Source organism: Solanum tuberosum, unplaced genomic scaffold, assembly GCF_000226075.1.
Source record: "Solanum tuberosum cultivar DM 1-3 516 R44 unplaced genomic scaffold, SolTub_3.0 scf00202, whole genome shotgun sequence".
Classification (NCBI taxonomy): Eukaryota; Viridiplantae; Streptophyta; class Magnoliopsida; order Solanales; family Solanaceae; genus Solanum; species Solanum tuberosum.
In genome coordinates this window covers 89,488-109,495 of record NW_006239128.1, presented here as the reverse complement: position 1 = coordinate 109,495, position 20,008 = coordinate 89,488, and the positions used below count along the sequence as shown (strand labels likewise).

General features: G+C 34.8%; 3 protein-coding genes across 6 annotated transcripts in view; 1 reads left to right on the top strand and 2 right to left on the bottom strand.

Moving 5' to 3' along the window:
- Positions 1 to 2,941, bottom strand: part of LOC102580208 (multiple inositol polyphosphate phosphatase 1-like) — an 8,622-nt gene extending 5,681 nt beyond the window's left edge. Inside the window, exons 1-3 of the mRNA XM_006355583.2 lie at positions 2,723 to 2,941; positions 1,531 to 1,618; positions 116 to 409 (exon numbers count right to left, since the gene is read on the bottom strand). Of these exons, the coding sequence (XP_006355645.1) occupies positions 116 to 409; positions 1,531 to 1,618; positions 2,723 to 2,850 (510 nt within the window). The 5' untranslated portion in view covers positions 2,851 to 2,941. The remainder of the gene's footprint in view (positions 1 to 115; positions 410 to 1,530; positions 1,619 to 2,722) is intronic.
- Positions 2,942 to 4,977: 2,036 nt separating this feature from the next.
- On the bottom strand, positions 4,978 to 8,181 carry LOC102577492 (ferritin; the record flags this gene model as incomplete). 2 transcript variants are annotated; one of them, NM_001288074.1, is given in 11 exon segments in its annotated part: positions 4,978 to 4,984; positions 4,987 to 4,991; positions 4,994 to 5,007; positions 5,010 to 5,044; positions 5,151 to 5,214; positions 5,344 to 5,409; positions 5,574 to 5,635; positions 6,148 to 6,235; positions 6,384 to 6,444; positions 6,538 to 6,621; positions 7,680 to 7,978. In NM_001288074.1, coding segments are annotated over 11 exon segments (783 nt in total).
- Positions 8,182 to 10,985: 2,804 nt separating this feature from the next.
- The window catches only part of LOC102579236 (uncharacterized), a 12,330-nt gene continuing 3,307 nt past the window's right edge, over positions 10,986 to 20,008 (top strand). Inside the window, exons 1-9 of one of the 3 annotated variants that reach the window (XR_367934.2) lie at positions 10,986 to 11,360; positions 12,456 to 12,498; positions 12,913 to 12,966; positions 13,922 to 13,985; positions 17,810 to 17,866; positions 18,076 to 18,182; positions 18,280 to 18,318; positions 18,463 to 18,977; positions 19,086 to 19,174. Coding sequence is in view for 2 of the 3 variants with exons in the window: in XM_006355579.2 (XP_006355641.1) it covers positions 11,170 to 11,360; positions 12,456 to 12,498; positions 12,913 to 12,966; positions 13,922 to 13,985; positions 17,810 to 17,866; positions 18,076 to 18,182; positions 18,280 to 18,318; positions 19,086 to 19,174; positions 19,260 to 19,338 (723 nt within the window). In the remaining variant the exon portion in view is untranslated. Of the gene's footprint in view, positions 11,361 to 12,455; positions 12,513 to 12,912; positions 12,967 to 13,921; positions 13,986 to 17,809; positions 17,867 to 18,075; positions 18,183 to 18,279; positions 18,319 to 18,462; positions 18,978 to 19,085; positions 19,175 to 19,259; positions 19,339 to 20,008 lie in introns of those variants that run through there. The other 2 variants (XM_006355579.2, XM_006355580.2) reach the window with 2 other exon arrangements.

Sequence of the window (20,008 nt, the reverse complement as noted above, 5' to 3'; positions counted from 1 at the left end):
CCCTCACCCCACCCACCACCACCACCACACACACACACACTAAATGTGAGATGGATTTATTCATGCGTGACAGTAAGTCAGTATGCAGATTTTAAAAAGTAAAATAACTGTCAACCTGGGTAGTCTTGATTGAATATATAGCAGGGTGGTATTCTTCACTAAACAGGCTGGGAAACTGTTCTCTGACTCTGATACCAAGATGATATAACTCGTCTTCTCCTTCGCTGATCAACTCTCCGCCTGTACGTTTGCCCTTCCAAGGAGAGTTCCACCCCATTAACCAAGCAGGAATTTTATCCAAAGACTGCTTCTGTTCCTTAACATCACGTACAAGGACTTCCAATCGAGCAGCAAAGGCTTCTAGCTCCCTGATCCTTTTCTTTGTAGGAGCACGAGTGCCATGCCGCGCCTACCAAATAAGAAGATTAAAGAAGTTACCAATCAAGAACCCTCTCTCATGAGCATAGCATTACCTGAAAGAAACCTGTTGAAATATCTCCTTTTAATCGAGCACAATTTCCATACGAGAATCAAAAATCACATTTGTGCAAATTAGACGAAGCAAATGATGTCTATGCATTTTCCATTAAAAAGTTCAAAAGGGAAAATGACACATAAAGTGCCAAATAGTAGTTGACATGGATCAGCAGAAGATTGAACCTATTCCGAATGAAACGGAAGGGGAGAACAAGATTCAGGACACTAAATATTTGAGGATCATACTGTTCAAACTTCTGAAACGTCGAAATCTCGAAGAGATTAGCAAGCTATGACAAATAAGTGACATTAATCTTCAGATATAATCCTTTGGCGAATAAGATGACTTTACTCGCAATCTAGATTTATGGGATACCTTCAGCAACTTTCCCATCATAAAGCATCGTCCAAATCTCAACAGAATTAAGATTTTCTGATTGCTTCACCCTAAAGAGGATGGCCTGGTGGTCGAAGAGCTGGATTACAACCCTGCAAACTGAGGTTCGCATTCCAGCAGAGGCAATACTAGGTTCTTCCATCTGTCTAAATATTGATGGATAGAGTTACCAAGTAGCTTGCTGATGGAAAGTAATAGGTAACAAGTGTATTAGTCGAGGTGCACACAAAGCCACAAGCTAGTCAGAACACTACCATTATAAGAAATCAACAAACAAAGAAAAGGTTCCTGCAATTTGGTGTAGATGAACTTCCAATGGCAGCCTAAACTTTGTGTTAGTTTGTTGAGTTAATTCAGTAACTATCAACAAGCGCTCCAAGGCCTAGAGTATCAAGACAATGTGATAAGAGTCTTAATGCACCCCACACATGCACATCCACAATTTTCTCGCTGTTATAGCTCTTTCAGGGGAATGACACGGATAATACTATTACACATAACACTTTCCTATTAAGTGTAGGCAAAGAAAAGATTCTATGTAATGACAAAAAAATGGCAACAGAAAATACAACAAGTACAACTTAAATGTCTAAACCAATTTGCATTGGCACCACAAGAAAGAACAACACCAGCAGAAACATCAAACAAAGACTCACCACAAGATTCAAATGAATAGGTGTACACTGATCGAGATTTTGGGAAGGAGCAAAGGAATCATCAGATATATCCTTCACAATACCATACCTGAAAACAAAACCAATAAACAAGTACATCAATAGCCCAATTCTATAATGCAAATGCCAACTGAAATTGCGGACTTCTCTCTGTTCTTATCTTTTGGCCACAGATGACTCAAGACGAAACTCTACTATGCAGTCTGAAATTTAGTAATTAGACACTAGACAGCATGCTGATCTGCCATCTGTTTGAACTGCATATTTGTTTAATACATATAATTTTTCTTTCAAATTCTATGCTTAATTCAGGTTACTTAAAAGGCCATCTCAAGTAACATGCTAAAACAAGTCAACTTACACATGCATAAATCTATATAATACTCCCTCTGACCCAGTTTATGTGGCATGTTTTCCCTTTTAGTCCGTCCCCAGAAAGAATGTCACCTTTCTATATTAGAAACAACTTAACTTGTATTCCCCTTCTATCCTTAATGAAATGATTTATAGTCACACAAATGTCTAAGATTTGTTTTAGACCACAAATTTCAAAAGTCTACCTTTTTTTCTTAAACTTAGTGTCAAAGTCAATCGGTGCCACTCACTGCGACATAAATTCGGACAGACCGAGTAGCACAAAATTAGCACTGTGTTATGAGCTCCATACCTAAAATATTTGGTGTTCACAGAACCCCCAAACAACCACAAACTTATATTAAAATACCCCAGAGAATACGCCATGCTATGTGAAAATCACACTCCAAAAACTCCTCCAAACAGTTCCAACTGGTGATACATGTAGAAACAAATTTGAGTGAATAGGTTAAAAACCCCTAAACCATCACTATTTTGCAAGTCTACTAGGAGGCTCTCATTGTACCAGTTGAATTCATTTTTAAGACATTTGTCATCTCCCACGCACCTGTAAGGAAGTTATTCCAAACATTTCGCCACATAGAACACCTAATAGTTTAGGTACGAAATTCGCAAAATAGCGAGGCTTTAACCTATTCACTCTAAATATTAACTTTAGCTGCTCACAGTTGTAAATTCAGCTCAGAGATAGCTCAAAATTTAGAATAGTTAATACATTTACCAATTACCAGATCGTATTTCTCTAAAACAGTATCAAATTTTTCAAATTGAAAAGAGAAAAATAGTAATAAGAGATAACCTCGATACAGTTGATAGATGTTGACGAACATCGAAGGATTCATCAGCGGTTGAGTACTGTACCGCAATTGCAATGAGTAGAAGTTGAATGAGTAGTAACAGAGCAACATTCATGGAGTTATTCAACATTTCTTCTTTCGAGTTCTTCCTGATTCCTTCAGTTTGCTTTTATTTATAGTCGATTTTTTAATTTTATTTATTTTTATGTGTAAGTGCTTTCTTCGAGAAGAAGCCAAAGATGGATCGAGCACACGCAATCGTTATGTGCCTAACCTTATGGAGTCGATGATGCAATTAGGCTCATGTGTTGGTGACACGTGGCAATTGTCAAAGATGTATAAAGATAGTCTTAATTATTTCTTATATACATTTTGATTTGTTGTATTAAGATTTAAGAATAACACGCATTATATAATGACATAATAATAAAATTATCCTTAAGTTTGTGCCCATGTCCCTACCTGTATTATGCTATATAGGATACATGTGTTTTTACTTATTTAATTGCTTATTTGTACACACCCAAAATTGGAGGGCATAAATATGAACCAAAGCTAAGTTTAAAAAAAAAATACTTATGTATTATGCCTTATATAAAAAAAAAATTAAAAAAAATATCGACAAAAATACTTTCCACATTCTTTAGCTATACACTTTCATAAATAATTGATATATCCATTAAGTGCACATCTACATTGGAGGTAATATGTGCACATGTATCGAGTAATTTTCCTAGATAGTCATCCATGTTTGAAAAACTACCTAGGAAAATCATTTATGTTTGTTTTAGGACTATAATATCACCCAACTTTACATATTTTTCTTCAAAATATACTTGACACAATAAATACATTATCTCTTTCCTATTAGGATGACATGTCACATTATTCCTTTTTTTTATTATTAACAATTTTTTTTTAAAAATTAGGCAATTCATATATTATACTTAGTAAAAAAAATTACATAAGGAACTGTAATATGAGCTCCTCCAATTCTTCAAGAAAATATGTGGCTTCCTCAGGTTCTTTAAGGATTAAGTTAACGAATCTGCATAAGGAACTGTCTCCTGAGCCGCTGTATACCTTTGATGTCGACCAAAGAAATCGCCACGAGGTAAAATTCAAGTTTTCTTCTAATTCTTTTATTTTTGAAGTGTAAATTGTGAAATAATTTGAATACTTAACATGATATTGGAGTAATTTTCTTAAAATTTAGGGGTTTTTTGTCTTGGCTTGTTTTTGAATCGGATATTTCTATTGTTTGAATCTGCCTAAGCTTTGAACAAATGTTTATAATTTGTGTAAAAATCTTTTTTTTTTTACCATGAACAAGAAATCTTTGATTTTTTACCGTGAACAAGCAGCATATGTTTATAGTTTGTGTAAAAATCAATGTTCCTAATATCTAGTTTATCTCAAAATATCCAACTAAATTTATTGTTTCTTCATCACTTCAAGTAACTAGTTTAATTTTTTCCTCGATAGCAAGACTAAATTTTTGTATGGATATAATGGCAAATACTCGTAAATGAAACATAGGATAAAGATTTTCACTATAAAATTGAAGTAACTAGATTTTCATAGAGAATTGATTAATGATCTCTTATAGATACATTAAATAAGCTGTCATTTAAAGAATTAAAAAAATATTATTAATAAATTAAAAAATAGTGACATGGCATCCTAGTAGGAGAGAGATAATGTATTTTTTGTGTCAAGTATATTTTGATAAAAATAGGCAAAGTTGGGTGATATTGTAATCCTAAAACAAACATAAGTGATATTCCTAAGTAATTTTCCAAACATGAGTGATTATCTAAGAAAATTACTCCACATGTATCTCTATTGAGAGAAGAATCTATCGAAAACGACGTCACTTTTTACAATTACATGTAAAAATATCGAAACAAACCCCGAAAAAAGCAACTTCAGCTGAATTCCAATTATTTATTATTTCTCCAAATGAGCCAACATCCAACTAAAAACAAAACTAACTTCACTTTACATTTGACTTCAATGGGGCACCTTCGATTCCAAGCTACAACTAGCAAACCATAAGGGAAATTAAAACTGATTTGAACACCAGGAGGGTACTAATAAGTAGCACAGATAACTACATCTATTTGGTCTATGTACAGCACCGGGACTTTCGATCACCAAAACACCTTATATATCTTAATCTCATAGAAAAGGCTTATGACAAAATATACCCAGACAACATCCTCCAAAGGGGCACTGTGCTCGTAGAAAGTTGTAAGTCTATCTTCTCCATCAAGCAAGAACTTCCGCCTCGTGCAGGAGCATTTGATCAAAGTGCCAGACACCTAAATTGCAGCCGAGGACGTTGAAAAGTTAAGGTTTATATGAATAGTGTACAAGGGGAACAGTATAATTAATTAATAAGTAATTCACAAGGGAGCGTGATCCTACCATGTCCTTTGCCCACTCTTCTCAGCTGAGCCACATATTCCGAGATCTTCTTGATTGCTTCCACCTAATGAGGAGAACACGTCTTAAAAGTTAAAAGAAACAAAGGAAGAACATGTCTTAAAAATTAAAATAGCATCATGCATTAGTATTGAGACTTAACAACTCCATTAGACAAATAGTAAAGAAGCCAGACCTGTTCTTGCAAGTACTTGTTTTCAACAAAATCAGCCAACTGCACATCATTGTTTCGTGTGGCTACCTGTTTTTAAAAGTTAAAGAGTAGTCAAAATGTATAGTGGCAAATTATGAAAAACCAAGATGCAGAACTTTTTTGTTCAATGTCATCGAAAACCAACACAATGGTTGTCTATTTCAAATGATTGTGTATAGCTACAACTAAAAAAGAATAGTAGAAAAACTCACAGCATGCAAGTTTAAGAGTTTCTCATTTGTCAACTTCTCCAAAGAAAGTGCAAGCTCCATTGCTACAGAATAAATTCGACAAAGCATGTGGTAAGTAACTGAAAGTTCAATCTCCTTTTTTTCAGTGTTTAATAACATAAGAACTTTCGTATTTCTCAATTCACAAGGAAGAGGAAATAGTTATTAGTAGGCATTTGGGAGTACAAGGGCATACTGGCGTCTGCAACATTAATTATATCTCTTTTGGTGTCAAGTTGTCAACATAGACATCTGATGAACATAGTAAACATTTCTAGCAACTTATAATCTAGACAACCATTTTTACTAGTATCATCAAAATATCTAATTACAAAAATAGGATTGCAACATACAACAGAAAGTGCACTCAAGGATGTGGCCTAATGATCAATGAAACGGGGGAAGAACAAGGAAGTCTCAGGATCACGTCTCAAGGCAAAAACACTAAGTGAATTCTTCCTATAGCAGGTAACCATGGAATTAGTCGAGGTACATGCAAGTTGGCCTAGACACCATGGTTAACAAGCAAAACATACGAGAACAGAAACAAACTTACCATACAATGCATCCCCCTTCTCAGCATGATCAAACTCAGATAATGGCATTAAAATAGACTGCAGCTTCACTTTCCCACCACGCTTGTTCTAAATCCAAGTAATACAAGAAGTTGAAGCAACCCAATTAGCATGTACAACCAGATGCTAGAATTAACCATTCCCCCAAACACAAAGCACAAATCATAAAGATAAAAAGCAGTAACACAAAATTTCATAAAGGCAAATTTTCAAACACCTGATACTCCATGAATTTCTCAGCATGTTCCCTTTCCTCTTCACTTGATTCCTTGAAAAACCTATATCACCAAAACAATAACATATAATCACAAACCATTAAACAAAATCCACACGGCTAACTCATCGATTTGGAAGAGTCTTTGAATATTTACTTGGCAAGTCCCTTGAGAGCAACATTGTCTCTGTCGAAATAGGCATACATAGCATGGTAAACATACGAAACATTGTATTCCACACTGCAATCACAAAAAATACAAAACAATCTCATAAACAGATAGTAACAGAACTATAAGAAGTTGTTCCAAAAGGTGAGAAATCATAATCCTCATTTGACCAATCAACTAGGACTGATCAAAGTTTCATACGCGTATGGAAGGGCTTCACATCAAACGAGTTAAAAAAACTTCAAAATAGACACGACTAATGCAATAAGTAGACAAATAATGCCCCGTATAGATAGGTGTTTTCTTTTTTCGAAAGCATGAAGACATAGTCACTATTTTTAGCCCCGCTAAGGCAGTTCTATAGTCACTATTTTTAGTCTCCGCTAAGGCAGTTCTATTTCCTCATAATTCTATATGTATCTATGAGATTGGAAAATTTCGCATTCCCTTGGTAAGAGTGAAATGTTTTGAACACCACTTCTAAAACACAACAACAACAACATATCAACTACTACTACCCTCAATTTCAAACTAGTTGTGGTCACTTACATGAATTTCCCATGTTAACGACAACACTATTCCCATTATAGTCCCACAAAGTGGTGTCAGGGGAGGTTAGAGTGTACGCAAACATTACTTCTAACTCAGAAGTAGAGAGGTTGTTTCTGCTAGACGGCTCAAAAAGGAACCGTCCAAAGCAATTTTATTGAGCAGTATAAATCGTTTGGTAGCTGGCTTGAGTTATGCAAATATTAGTAATACATGGACTAATTATGAGTAAATTTATGTACTGTTTTATGCAGGAATTCGTTAGGCGGAGTTTAGTTATTCATGTATTAATTATCTCATTTTCTATCCTATCTAAAATTATACATAGATTCCCTCCTACCATACCTGTATTAGTTATGCAAGTTTCTAAAGTGCAAATCAAACACGCTATTAATTTTATATATAGTCTAACCAATTACCAAACATGATATTACTTATGCATGATCTAATACATGTATAATATTTCTAGTAACCCATGCTACCAAACGACCAATAACTACAACAAAATAATACAATAAAAAGCAAAACATCAAACAAGAGCAAAAAAATGGATAAATCTTAGAAATATTAAAAAAACTCACTTGATCTGTTCATTAAGAGCAGCTTCAGATTGATCAGTGAACTTCTGTCTAGCAAGAGAAGCATGAGGAACAGTAGGTACAAGCATAAGCTCTTTCTTCACCTCTTCAAAGGGTTCGAAAACAACACCCGTCAACGGTTTGCTGTTCGAACCCTTTGAAGCACATACAACCAATCCATTTCCACTTTTTGCCGAAAAATTCTTCAAAACAGATCCATGTGAAGAAAATGATAACATGGAACCCAAATTTTCCCCATGGGTGTTCAACAACGCAAACGCAGGTGCCACTTTTAGAAGCATGATGATGAATACTGAAACTTATGCAGAAATTGAACAATTATCAGTAGAAAGAAATCAAAGGAAAATGAAAGAGGGAAGATGATTATAGTAAGTAGATGATGAAAAACCCGACATGAGAGGACTTACAGCCGTTGGATGGATGACACGTGGATGGATAGGATTGAGTAGTGCATAACAGCGCGTGGCAGGCTCGTGGCATTCAAGCAAACGGTCGGCTATAAATTTTGCTTTTGTAATGACTTTTTTATTTTCAATCGTGTCTGATATTTGTATCGAAAGATTAATTTAGATTCGTAATGCATAAGGCTTTATTAAAAGATGAGTAATTCTATCTGGCGTCATCACATCGGCTGATTTTGGAAATAATTTTAAATATTTACTTTGAGAAAAATATTATTTTGAATATTTGGTCAAAATATCACAATTATAAAAATATAATAAAAATTTGCGTTATTTCTGCAGGAAAGTTGGAAAGTTTCTCCTATTTTTTTTCTCTTTAATGCAATGTTCTTTGTCACCAAAATTGGATTTATTCATTTGTGGGGTAAAGTTGAAATAAAGATTTTTATTTGACAATTGGGTTAGGTAGGTATACATTTCATTTGTTTCTTGTATTTTTATTTGATAAATTAATTTTTGGGACGCATGTGAATTGTGATATTAAATTGAGAGGTTATTTAAATTCAATATTGTTTATGCTTGATTTATATTCATTTTATCATGTCTAAATTGAGAGGAGAGTTTAGCTAGTCGTGTGATCATATATTGACAAATGGCGATTGGAGAGTATTATTTATATCTATTTTAGGGATGCAAAGCTCTATAGCACAAATACAACAAATTATATTAAAAGTGACAATTTATATAATAATTTGTCATAATTTATATGACATAACTTTTTTTTATCGGACTTCAAAAAATGAAATAGTATTTCCTTATTTGATAAATATTCAATAATATTAGGAATATTTTATGCATGTTGAACCCCATTTATTTTGTTTGACAAATGACGAGAGAATGATTTGTAGTTTCTTTTTAATTAAAATTTCATTTTCACAAATAAGAAATATTAAAAAAATAAAAATTTATTCAATTCATAAAATTGTCACAAGAGATCATTTTCTCCTGACCCTAAGGGACATTAACTAATTGTGCATAGTTAACATAAAATAGAAATATATTAGAAACAGAAAAAGAAAGAAAAAAATACCTAAGTACATAAACATTCATATCATATTTATTTATTTTTCTATAATTTGAAATAATTATATATTGTCTCACTAATTAATAATTTCATATCAAATATCAAGGCAAATACACCTAGATATATATATTTTTACTGCTAGATACATTAAAGTAGAAAGAGAAGCGAGTGAGAGAAGGAAAGAGGCCACAGGGAGGCAAGTGAGATCTCCATATACATACAAATCATTTCCAGATGCATGTGAATGATGGAAAACTATATGCATAGCGGAATCATATTAGAATCATACAACTTACATGAATAATAGACAACACATAGTTTATGCTAGAACAAGTACAATCATGTTAGAGGACATGAACTTTCTGAAATTTAATTCAAGAATTACTTCTTGAAGCGTGAGCAGATACCTTCAAGCGAATCCAATGAAGAATCTAAGGGTTTGAAGAATCCCTATTTATAGAGATTTCTTGCCTAGTCTAATGAGGAGAAGAAACACATAGTCTTTCCTTATAATAGAAAAAGACATGTACTTCTCCCTTTCCTTAGAATAGAAAAAGACATGTACTTCTTCCTTTTCCCCTTAGAATATATTTTGGGTTCTAGTTAAATATGAGCATGGTAGAGACCAAATAATTAATTATTGAGGCTTCCTATTATGAAAAGAATTCCCAATAATTAATTTGAATTATTCTTGCCATAATAAATTACGTACAAATCATTTCCACTAGAAATTCATAATTGTACTCCTCTATTTATATTTGAAAAATTTCTCATTAAACACATAATTCCTCATGTTAAAGATTACAGATACTAATCAATAAATTAAATTACTGATGAATTTAATTCAATGATTAATTTTCTTTAGAGCACTACTTAACTTATTTCATGTGTCGGATTCATAGATCCACTTACAAGGTTTGACATGATGAAAACTTATAAGCTTCTCAAAAAGGCATATCATCAATCTCTATATCGAAACATGAATTTCGTCAACTAACTTATTATTTCACCAATATATATAATCATCATTCAATCTACCAGGCATATTGACCCAACTTAGAATCTCACCTTTTAATAAATCAAAACGATAAATAACATATACATATCATAATGGTTATATCAAGATTAAGAATATAAGTACATTTAATAGTTTAGAGAATTATGCTTTTGTCAGTCAGTCTAAATCAACTATCTCTACTCGGTCCCATTCAATACATACAAAATGCACTAGCACAAGAAATTAGAACTATACCATTTCCATAATCAAGATAAACTACATATAATCTTGTGCTACAATCGTACCGATGACATGTCCAATTCCCATCTTAGATTGTGAACAAAAAACTTTATACTTATAAGAACCGATGATTAATTCTCTGTGTATAAGCTAAAACTCTATACACTAAATCATCTAAGTAATATATACGCAAACAGACACAAAATACGAATATATGATCTATTAAAAATGAAAAAATAATTATATCTAAACACATGTTTAGCAGCATATATCCCAACAGTGAATTACATTAAATATGTGTATCTACCTATCTGGATACCTGATAAAAGGAGAGAGGCGAGCAAATAGGAGAATGGTAACTCAAATAGAAAAAAGATAAGCGAGAAAGTCAAATACATACGAATTTATCATCATATAGTGTACCTAAAACAAATTAAATGATAATAATATATATCCGAAATGCATATTTATATAAACACATCATATACACATACTTGAAATTCAAAATATAATAAAATTCATAATATTACAATCTAATAGGAGTAGTAATCAGCTGATTAATTAGTAAGTCCGTAATTAGCTATAAGGACACACATCCAAAACCGCCGTGAGTTCATCTTGTTCGCTGGCCTCCCCTCCCAAGCAAGATTCGACTTCATTTCTGTAAAGATCAAGAAAACAAACCTTCGATTACTGCAAAAATTCTCACAACCCAATAAATTGCTGCTTATGTAGTTTTAGGAATTCGAAATGACAATTGGTGGCAGTTTCCGAAATCGCCATCCACTCATTCTGCTTCTTCTTCCACTAATCTTCGCCACCATCATTACTTCGGTCTATGGAACGTGTCAGCTTAGTTTTGAGCAAGGCAATAAGCTTTACAATTACAGCTTAACGAACCCAATTCGTAATTTCCCTCATGGCATCCTCAGTGAAGATGGGTACTCTCTCTTTCTCTTTTTTACTTGCTAACTTTCCATAACTTACACTTTTCTGTTAGTTCGAGATTAGTTGAGATATAAGAAAACTAGTGCAGTTATGTGATTGATAGTGAAATATGAGAAACACTATTTCATGATATGGGGCTGATAGTGAAATATGGGGAAAGCTAGTGCAGTGATTTGATGAGATATGAGAAATGACATTGTTCGGATTCCATATTGATATTTTCATCTTACTACAATATATGCCATTGTTCTTAGCTAAGAACAGAACATAGCGGAAACAAAAACAACTAGGTGATTTTTCCCATCTATCCCTGTTGCTGGTAGAGGTGGCAGGTACCCCGTGGAATCAGTCGAGGTGTGCGAAAGTTGGCCCAGATACCAAGGTCATAAAAAAAAGAAAAAAAAAGAACAGAACATATTGGATACTCCCTCTGTTTCAATTTGTTTGTCTCGTTTTGACTTGACATAGAGTTTAAGAATGTAAAGAATACTTGTGAATCTTATGGTCTTAAACTAAAACTAAAGATATGTGGAATGTACTAAAATGTCTTTTAATCCTGTTGTCTTAAACATGCTTTGTAAATTAGAATTAAGGAGTTGCCAAAAAAAGAAAGACACATTCTTTCGAAACGGACTAAAAAGGAAAGTTTTGTTTATCTCGACCAAAAAAAGAAAGAGACAAACAAATTGAAACAGAGGGAGTATATACCAGCTTGTTGGATTGGGATTGAGGCTTAGTGTTGTATTTTTATATTAGGTCCAGGTTTTGTCAGGGGTGTTTTGTTTTGTTTAGAGATTTCTATGGCTGTGTAAGGATAAGTGTGTGATTTAGTGAACTCCAATTCCATAGAAAGAACTTCTACTTTGCCTATAAGACGTTATTTAGTGTTGGTATAAGATGGACTAATATAGAGGAGAATAGATTCAAAGCTCAAAGAAAATTCTTCTTTTGTTAGTTTGTTGCGGGGTGGCATTTCTACTGAAGGACTCTGACATCTATAATTTCAGGTCAAAGAAAATTCTGCTTTTGTTAGTTTGTTGTGGGATGGCATTTTTACTAAAGTACTCTGTACTTGTACATAATTTCAGGTTCTACAAGGTGGCTGTTAATGGGACTGTGCTATGGTTTCAGGTTGGCTGCATCAGGTTACACTGTCATGCTTAGTTTGATTTTCAATTTCACAGTGGTTTTCTGAGGCTTGCTCATTGACTATTTAACTATGTACTTGAGTATTTTATAAGCTCCCCCCTTAACTGAGAGAAAAAGGTATTTTATTAGCTCCCAAATGTCTGAGGTCTATGGACAAGAAGTATGACGTGTAGCTATTGTTAAGTGACTAAATCTGTGAATGAGCCATTATAGGTTTCATTGTGTTCACTTAGGAAGCATAATGTAGTTGAACTGTTATATGTATGGTTAATACAAGTGGCAGTTACATCTTGTGATGAGGAAAAAAAAGTTTTTTGGATTTTATTACTGGTTAAACTTGGCAACTGCTAATACTTTACTGAATCTCACTTTGTTTCCTCTCTGCTTATGGAGCAGCTTTGTGATGCAATGATTTTCAACCATGATCCTCCTACCTGTGTTGAGTGTGGGGTAAGTGCTTGCCAAACTACATCTGTGTTTCTTTGCCAATTATCATTGCTAGAGGAGACAAAGTTGTTCTATAGTTAACCCTATGAAATGTAAATTATCGTGTGCAACAGAAAATTAGCTAACCTTCTTATAACAATAGTACTCTAGTAGCTGCCAAATACACAACTAATGTGGGGCTGCAGATTAAACTACCCTAGTTCTACAAATCAGGAAATGCTGCAGAATAAACAATATATTAACATACTAGGAGAGAGGCCAGGAGGACCGTGTTGGCCCTCAGAAATCTCTCAATGACTATGAAACAAGTTATAGACTCTGGTACCTGCTCCAACCTTGGTGTACAATAGTTGTTGCTGGTGGGAGCTGCCAGGTATCTCGTGGAATTATCGAGTTGCAAACAAGTTGAACCGGACGCTACGGTTATTAAAAAAAACACAAATTATATAGATTCCGTTATTCTCTTTTGAAAAATTCTACCGATTATTAGAGTTTTGCTAAGCATAATACCTTATATGTTCATTGATTTGTTTTTTGAGAATTAGTGATTCTTCTGTTTATCTTAATATCAAAGATTGAATATTGACTATTTGATATCTTTGATTTGCCACTGGAAATATATAACATCATTTGTGGGTATCTGGGGGGTGAAGTTTAGAAGACTATCAACTCTGCTAAGATAAATTTATGTTCTGCTCAAACATATTGAACATTAGAAAGTAACCAAGATGTACATAAATGAAGTTTGCTTATTTATTATATTTGGTAAAGCATCTTCAAGTGATTTTATTTATCACATGCAGCTTGGACTTGTTTGGCCCATCAGCCATGTATAGGAATATTCTGTCTTTTAGATGTGAAATTTAAACTTCTTGACTATGATAACGATTTTCAGAAATGTTAGTTTTCTTTACTCACCATGTAGACAACTCTAACTTGAACATGCTTACATTTGCAGGACTGCGGTGGTATTTCTCGCTGTGGTATGGGTTGTAGTGCCCTCGTGGCTAACATTATTGGAGGTAATACTACTGAAGTTATGGGTATCTGGGATTTCTTTTTCCCTTTATTACATTTAAATCGTTACATGTCTTGTCTTTATTTTTTTCTCACTTTCTGAAAGTGTCCTTTCAAGTTATGGCGGAGGACTGGTGGGTCAAGAGATGTTTAAATCATTATGACTTAAATGGTTTCAATACTTGGACATGACAAGGAGAATACCACTAAAGAAAGGAGAAAAAAGGAAAGCTTATCCTTTTAAGATTTTATGTACTCCATATCCAATGGATTAAGCAAGATGAGCATGTATAAAAAAGTATGTGAGAAATTGTCGTCCATATGTCTATGTCGTGCCAACTATTTTAGGAACTAAAAGCTATTGTGGGGTTGTGTCTGTTTTTTTTTTTTTTTTTGAAACTGGTTACGACTATATATATATATTATATTAAAGTTACACCATAACAGTGCAAAAAGACTTCACAAAATCCCAACCAAGCTTAGGCCACTGCTTCACAAGGATCCTATCATATCAACTAGTGATTCAGCCTACTCAGCATTAGCTTTCTTTACACCAAAAGAAAACAAAAATATACAATTCGGCTTGATTTTCTCCACAAAATTATATTTGTCTTCAAAAGCTCTATAGTTCCTCTCCTTCCAAATGGTACATCATATGCAAGCAGGGACAAGTTTCCACCAATTTTTCTTACTAATTTCCCCATCATTCTGGTTCCAACATTTCAGTGAATCAACATTTGTTACTGGCATTGACCATCTGATTTCTACCATGTTCAACAATAGTTGCCATAATTGTCCAGTAACAGGACAATGATTGAATAGGTGACTTTTATTTTCCCCAGCAGCTCCGCACAAAAAGCATCTAGAACACTGTTGGAATCCCCTTCTTTGAAGTTTCCTGTGTGAGGCAAGCATTTCTTGCTATTAGCCAAGAAAAGCATACCACCTTAAAAGGAGCCTTCATCTTCCAAATGGATCTCCATGGCCACTGATTAGTTGATTGTCTGTGCCTAAGCAGGATGTTATAAGTTAAGTTTTCTGAATAAGTTCCTTTACTAGTGGGCTTCCATATAAGTGAATCTTCAGTATCTTTGATCCCTTGGAATGATTCCAAGGTCTTGAAAAATTCAACAACTCGTTCCAACTCCCAATCATGCAGTAGCCTTCTAAAAGTAATATTCCATCTGTGTATTGCTGAATCCAGACTAATGACTGGCATAGTGGCAATGCTAAAGAATTCAGGAAGGAGTTCCTTTAGAGGTCCATGCCCAAGCCAAGTATCACATCAAAAAATAATTTTCCTACCATTTGCCCACTCTTAAACTAATTTTTCCAGCCATCAAAGACCAGAGGGATCTGATTGCTTTCCAGACTCCTACACCATGGGGTTGTGTCTGTTGCTAGTTGTTACAGTTGAACGTTTGATTGCAAAGGCAATTCATAAGTTCTGAGGAAAAGAAGAGGGGAAGATATATGCACATTATGGATCTCCATACGTTTGTACACTATAGGAACTTTTTCTTTTGAGAAAGGTAACACTACTTCTATATATCTACAGGTATACTACACCAACAGGTATAGTTCCCCAACAAAAGTATTACAACTTACATCTTGTGGTTCAAGTTATCCTTACAAAAAGTCTAAAACATCAAAAACGTCTTCTGTTGAGCTAATAGTTTTTGCTCACACCAAAAATAAAATAGGCCTAAGCAACATCTTAAGAATCTGTAAGCTGCTTTTTACTCCTTCAAAACACCTCTTGTTCCTCTCAAACTGACCACCAAATACAAGCTGGGACAATCTTCCATCTCTCCTCCTTCGTACTTACCATGCCATCCTTTTTCCAGCATCTTAGGACGCCCGCTATAGAAACTTTAGCTGCACTCATATAATTAGGTCGGAATAGGTAAATTATATCATGGAATATATGAGGATAGAAAATCATGTGGTCCAGATGGTATCCCAATAGAGGTTTGTAAGTGCCTTGGAGATTGGATTGGGATAGCTTGTCAAGTTATTAAATGCTATATTAAGAAGTGGTAGGATGCCTGTCAAGTGGAGAAAGAGTACTGGGATAGTGAGATTCCAATTTATAAGAACATAGAAGATATTCAAAAGTAGTGTGAACTATCGTGGTATTAAACTTATGAGTTGTACGATGGAACTCTGGGAAAGAGTGATAGAGCATATACTTAGGGACAATACAAGAGCTACAGAGGATCAGTTTGGATTTATGCCCATAGCTCTACAATGGAGGTTATATTAAGATTGATGGTGATTTATTGCGAGTGTAAAAAAGATTTACACATTGTGTTCATTGACCTGGAGAAAATATATGATAGGGAACCAAGACTTGGTACTTCTGCTGGTGGGAGCCTGGGAGGTGTCAGGTATCCATGGAATTAGTTGAGGTGCATAAGCTGACGGGGACACTATGATTATTAAAAAGAAAAGAAAAAATAAGTCCTTTGACGAAACTGATGCTGTGAATTGTGACCAACAATCTAGCCACATGACATATCTCTTCAGGTCCCATGTTGCACAAAAGAATAAAACACACACAAAAAATTGTCACCGTGTCATGCAAATGATCGAGTAAGATGTTTTTCCTAGGAGTTTTTTCAATTCAAAGGACTTTATGAGCATTGGTTCTGGAAGTGCTTTCTGAACGATTGATAGAGTCCCTTGCCTAATAAAAAGTTAGTTTGCTTTGATTGATGAACTCCCAGGAAATAAAATATCAGATAAACAACAATGGATTTCCAGTTGCTTGTTCTCATGAAAGCATGAGTGAATGGTCAATTACTCAATTATTGTTGAGAGTTGAGTCTGTAAAAGGCTTAAAGAAAGCAGTTGTGCTTGCGAAATTAGTTTGAAGTTCTAGTATCCAATACACATGCAACAAGATCGGAACACATGATATGGTTTTTGGCTAAAGAGGCAGTCTTGACACAGGAAAACCTAAGTAAAAGGGGTCATCAATTAGTCGCAAGGTGTTTTCTATGTGGGGAACAAACTGAGACAATCAACCATCTTTTTTTGCATTGCAAGTGGACAGAACAACTATGAAGGATGGAGTTCCTGGAACATTGATAAATCATCAAGAAAATCTGGTCAATGATACCTGCTTGTACTTTTTGGTGTTTACAGAAAGAAACCCTAGATGTTTTGATAGTCTCAAGTCATAATCACTTCCTGAAGGTTAAATGCTTACTTTCTCTGTTTAGCTGGTGCAATCTGACCCCTATAACAAACACTGAACAGTTATTTTTTTTTTTTTCAGCTCCTTAGTATTAAGCTTAATCTTTTGTATAGAGCTGACTCTATCTCTTTTTTTATCTAATTATCTTTTTGCATCTTCTTGATGCCCTTAGTGATCCTAGCTGTATACATTCTCTTCTTCTCCAAGTCAACTATTTTCACTTGCCTAGTAAAGTTTTACTATATTGATTGGCCAAAGTAGTGACACAGCTAAATAGAATGAACATTTGGGATTTTATTCATCCTCTGTTTAGTTTATGCATGTACTCTTGGTACGTCACCATTTCTCTTCAAAGGGAATCTAAAGAAGAATAAAGAGGTATTACCTTCAGAATATCATGTTTAAGTTGAACATATAAATCGTATATACAACAGACAAACAGATGATATGTATTCCCTTTTCCTTTTGTGATAAAACAAAGGAATCCATTTATGCTATGCCGAGATGGTGCGGTATTTACAAGTATATCATGAGCACATACATCGACTCTTCGGAAAATCTAGCTAACTTTACACAAGTTGATTCTTTGTTCTATTTCCTTTAATGGTTTTAGTATGGTTAGTGCAGGTTATCCTGTGTGCACTACTCTTGGATATTCATCAAGCACATCCTTTGAACTCATTGGTAAGAATCCGTCAATTATTTAGTTCAGATTAAAGGAGAGAAGTTATTATCAATTGCTTGTTCTTCTTCTTGTTTTTAGGTACACAATTAGTAATTACGAATTGTAGCATTTTTTCATGCAGATATAATCTGCAATCACCTGCGGAGACAACTTTACTAGATTAAATTGGAAATGTTAATGCCTTTTCTTGCGTTTATTAATATGGCAGACAAAACGGATCCGCTCAAAGGCATCACAGCTAAACTGTCTAACAGAGGTTCAAAGTCCAACTGTTCACTTGCTGTGTCTGTTGTATGTGATACAAATGGAGTTCAAGTAAGGGCTTGTTTTCCTTTGTATATCGGCTGTACTTTTCTCCAGTGACATTTCATTGGAATTCGGCATATGATTTTCTTTTCCATTCCTTTGTCAGGGTCCGCAGACACTTGAATTAGTTGGGACTTGTGATTACGTAAGTACTCTAAATGTCTATGTTTCAATCTCATGTGCAGTACTTTGTGTCACTCATAGGAGTATTTGATGTCATTATATTAAGAAAAGGATCTTGGTTAATAAAATAAATAAAAATGTGTTTTTCCTTTCAACTGGCAATAAGGTAACAGGCCTTGGTATGGACAGCCACATTATGATGATTTCTTATAGTCTAGCATGGTATAAAATGGATCAGCAAATCAAAATTGTAAATGTGATTAGTGGTGCAAGTAGTCTTGGAGATGGGAGGCACTTTAATTGGCTATGTTGCTCCTCCAAAAATGATGCCGCACCCGTGTTGGATTCTTTGAAAATGCACTACTTTTGAAGGATCCAACACCACTGTTGACATTTTTGAAGAGTTCAAGCAGCATAGTTGATGGGAACCTTGACATGACATTGAGTTGATGTGGGGATAATAGTTTCTAGTGACATGCTAGGTGAAAAGAAAGAACCCCTCGGCAAGACATTGATCATAGCAGCATAATTTTCTGGGAGCAGATTGAATATTAGTCCTAGGCACCAAGTTAGTGGTTGCTTGTTTGGTCTGAAGTGTCCAACTCAGCAGACCTTGTTGCAATATGCATTGCATGCTCAGATTTCTTCCTAGTTTCGCATACATATGAAACAGACAATCTGGTGCATTCTTCAATCTCCTCTTTATATCTCATCCTCTTAACTTTGTCAAGAACCTTGTTCTTATGGATAGTATCGATGTGGAGTTCATGCTTTATTTTTTGTTGGCAGGCTACGAAAATACATCACCCCTCCGGCTGTGCATTGATTATATCCTCTCACAGGAACGGAATGGGCTGGTTTGGTACCATGTTGATACTGTAAGGTTTAATGGTTAAAAGCATAGACTAGGTAATTGAGTTTCCTTCTCACTGATTGATTGATTGGTTGATAAACACTGGACAGAATCCTATTCTTCTTTGGAGTTTACTTGGTGGGTGGTGCAGTCTATCGGTACTACTCTTTGGGCATTCGTGGGATAGATGTATGTTACTTCTCTTACTCTCTTCTGTCTGTCTTATGTCTTCATTTTCTGTTATCAGAATAGTTGCATGAGAGTTCCTATCCAGACTTCTTTGGCCACAATATCTCTGTTTGACTGGCCTCTTGCTGCCCTATCCTCCTTTTTTCCTTTTGCTACAAAAGCATAATTCTACTCTCTACTGGGCCCCCAAGGCCTAGCTCGAGTGGCAAAAGGTGGAGGATTTGTGACTTAGGTCGCAGGTTCAAGTCCCACACCATGCAAAGTGAAACCCTGTATTTAAGTGGAGAAGGGTAGAGGGGCGGGCCCATTATCCACCGAGTTTAGAAGGCTATGATTGGTCCAAAGGGCGGCGGGTCACAGACGGATTTCTCGGTTATCAAAATAATTCTACTCTCTACTGTAAGTGATTGTCTCAAGATAACTAAGTCGGCACCAGATAAATACACATATGTGATACACAAAGTAGGCAGCTAAAAGCCTAAAACATGTAATAGAGTCAAACCTTTTTACCTAAGAAAAATATGAGATGTAACAATCTCATAGCAAGGTGGTTATGCGAGGAAGGAAAAAAATTGTGTATTAGGATGTATATTTGTCTTCTAATTTTTAAATGTCAAATTCTGACTACAGGTGATGTTTTTGGCCTTTGTGGTGTGTGTGTGGTGGTGGT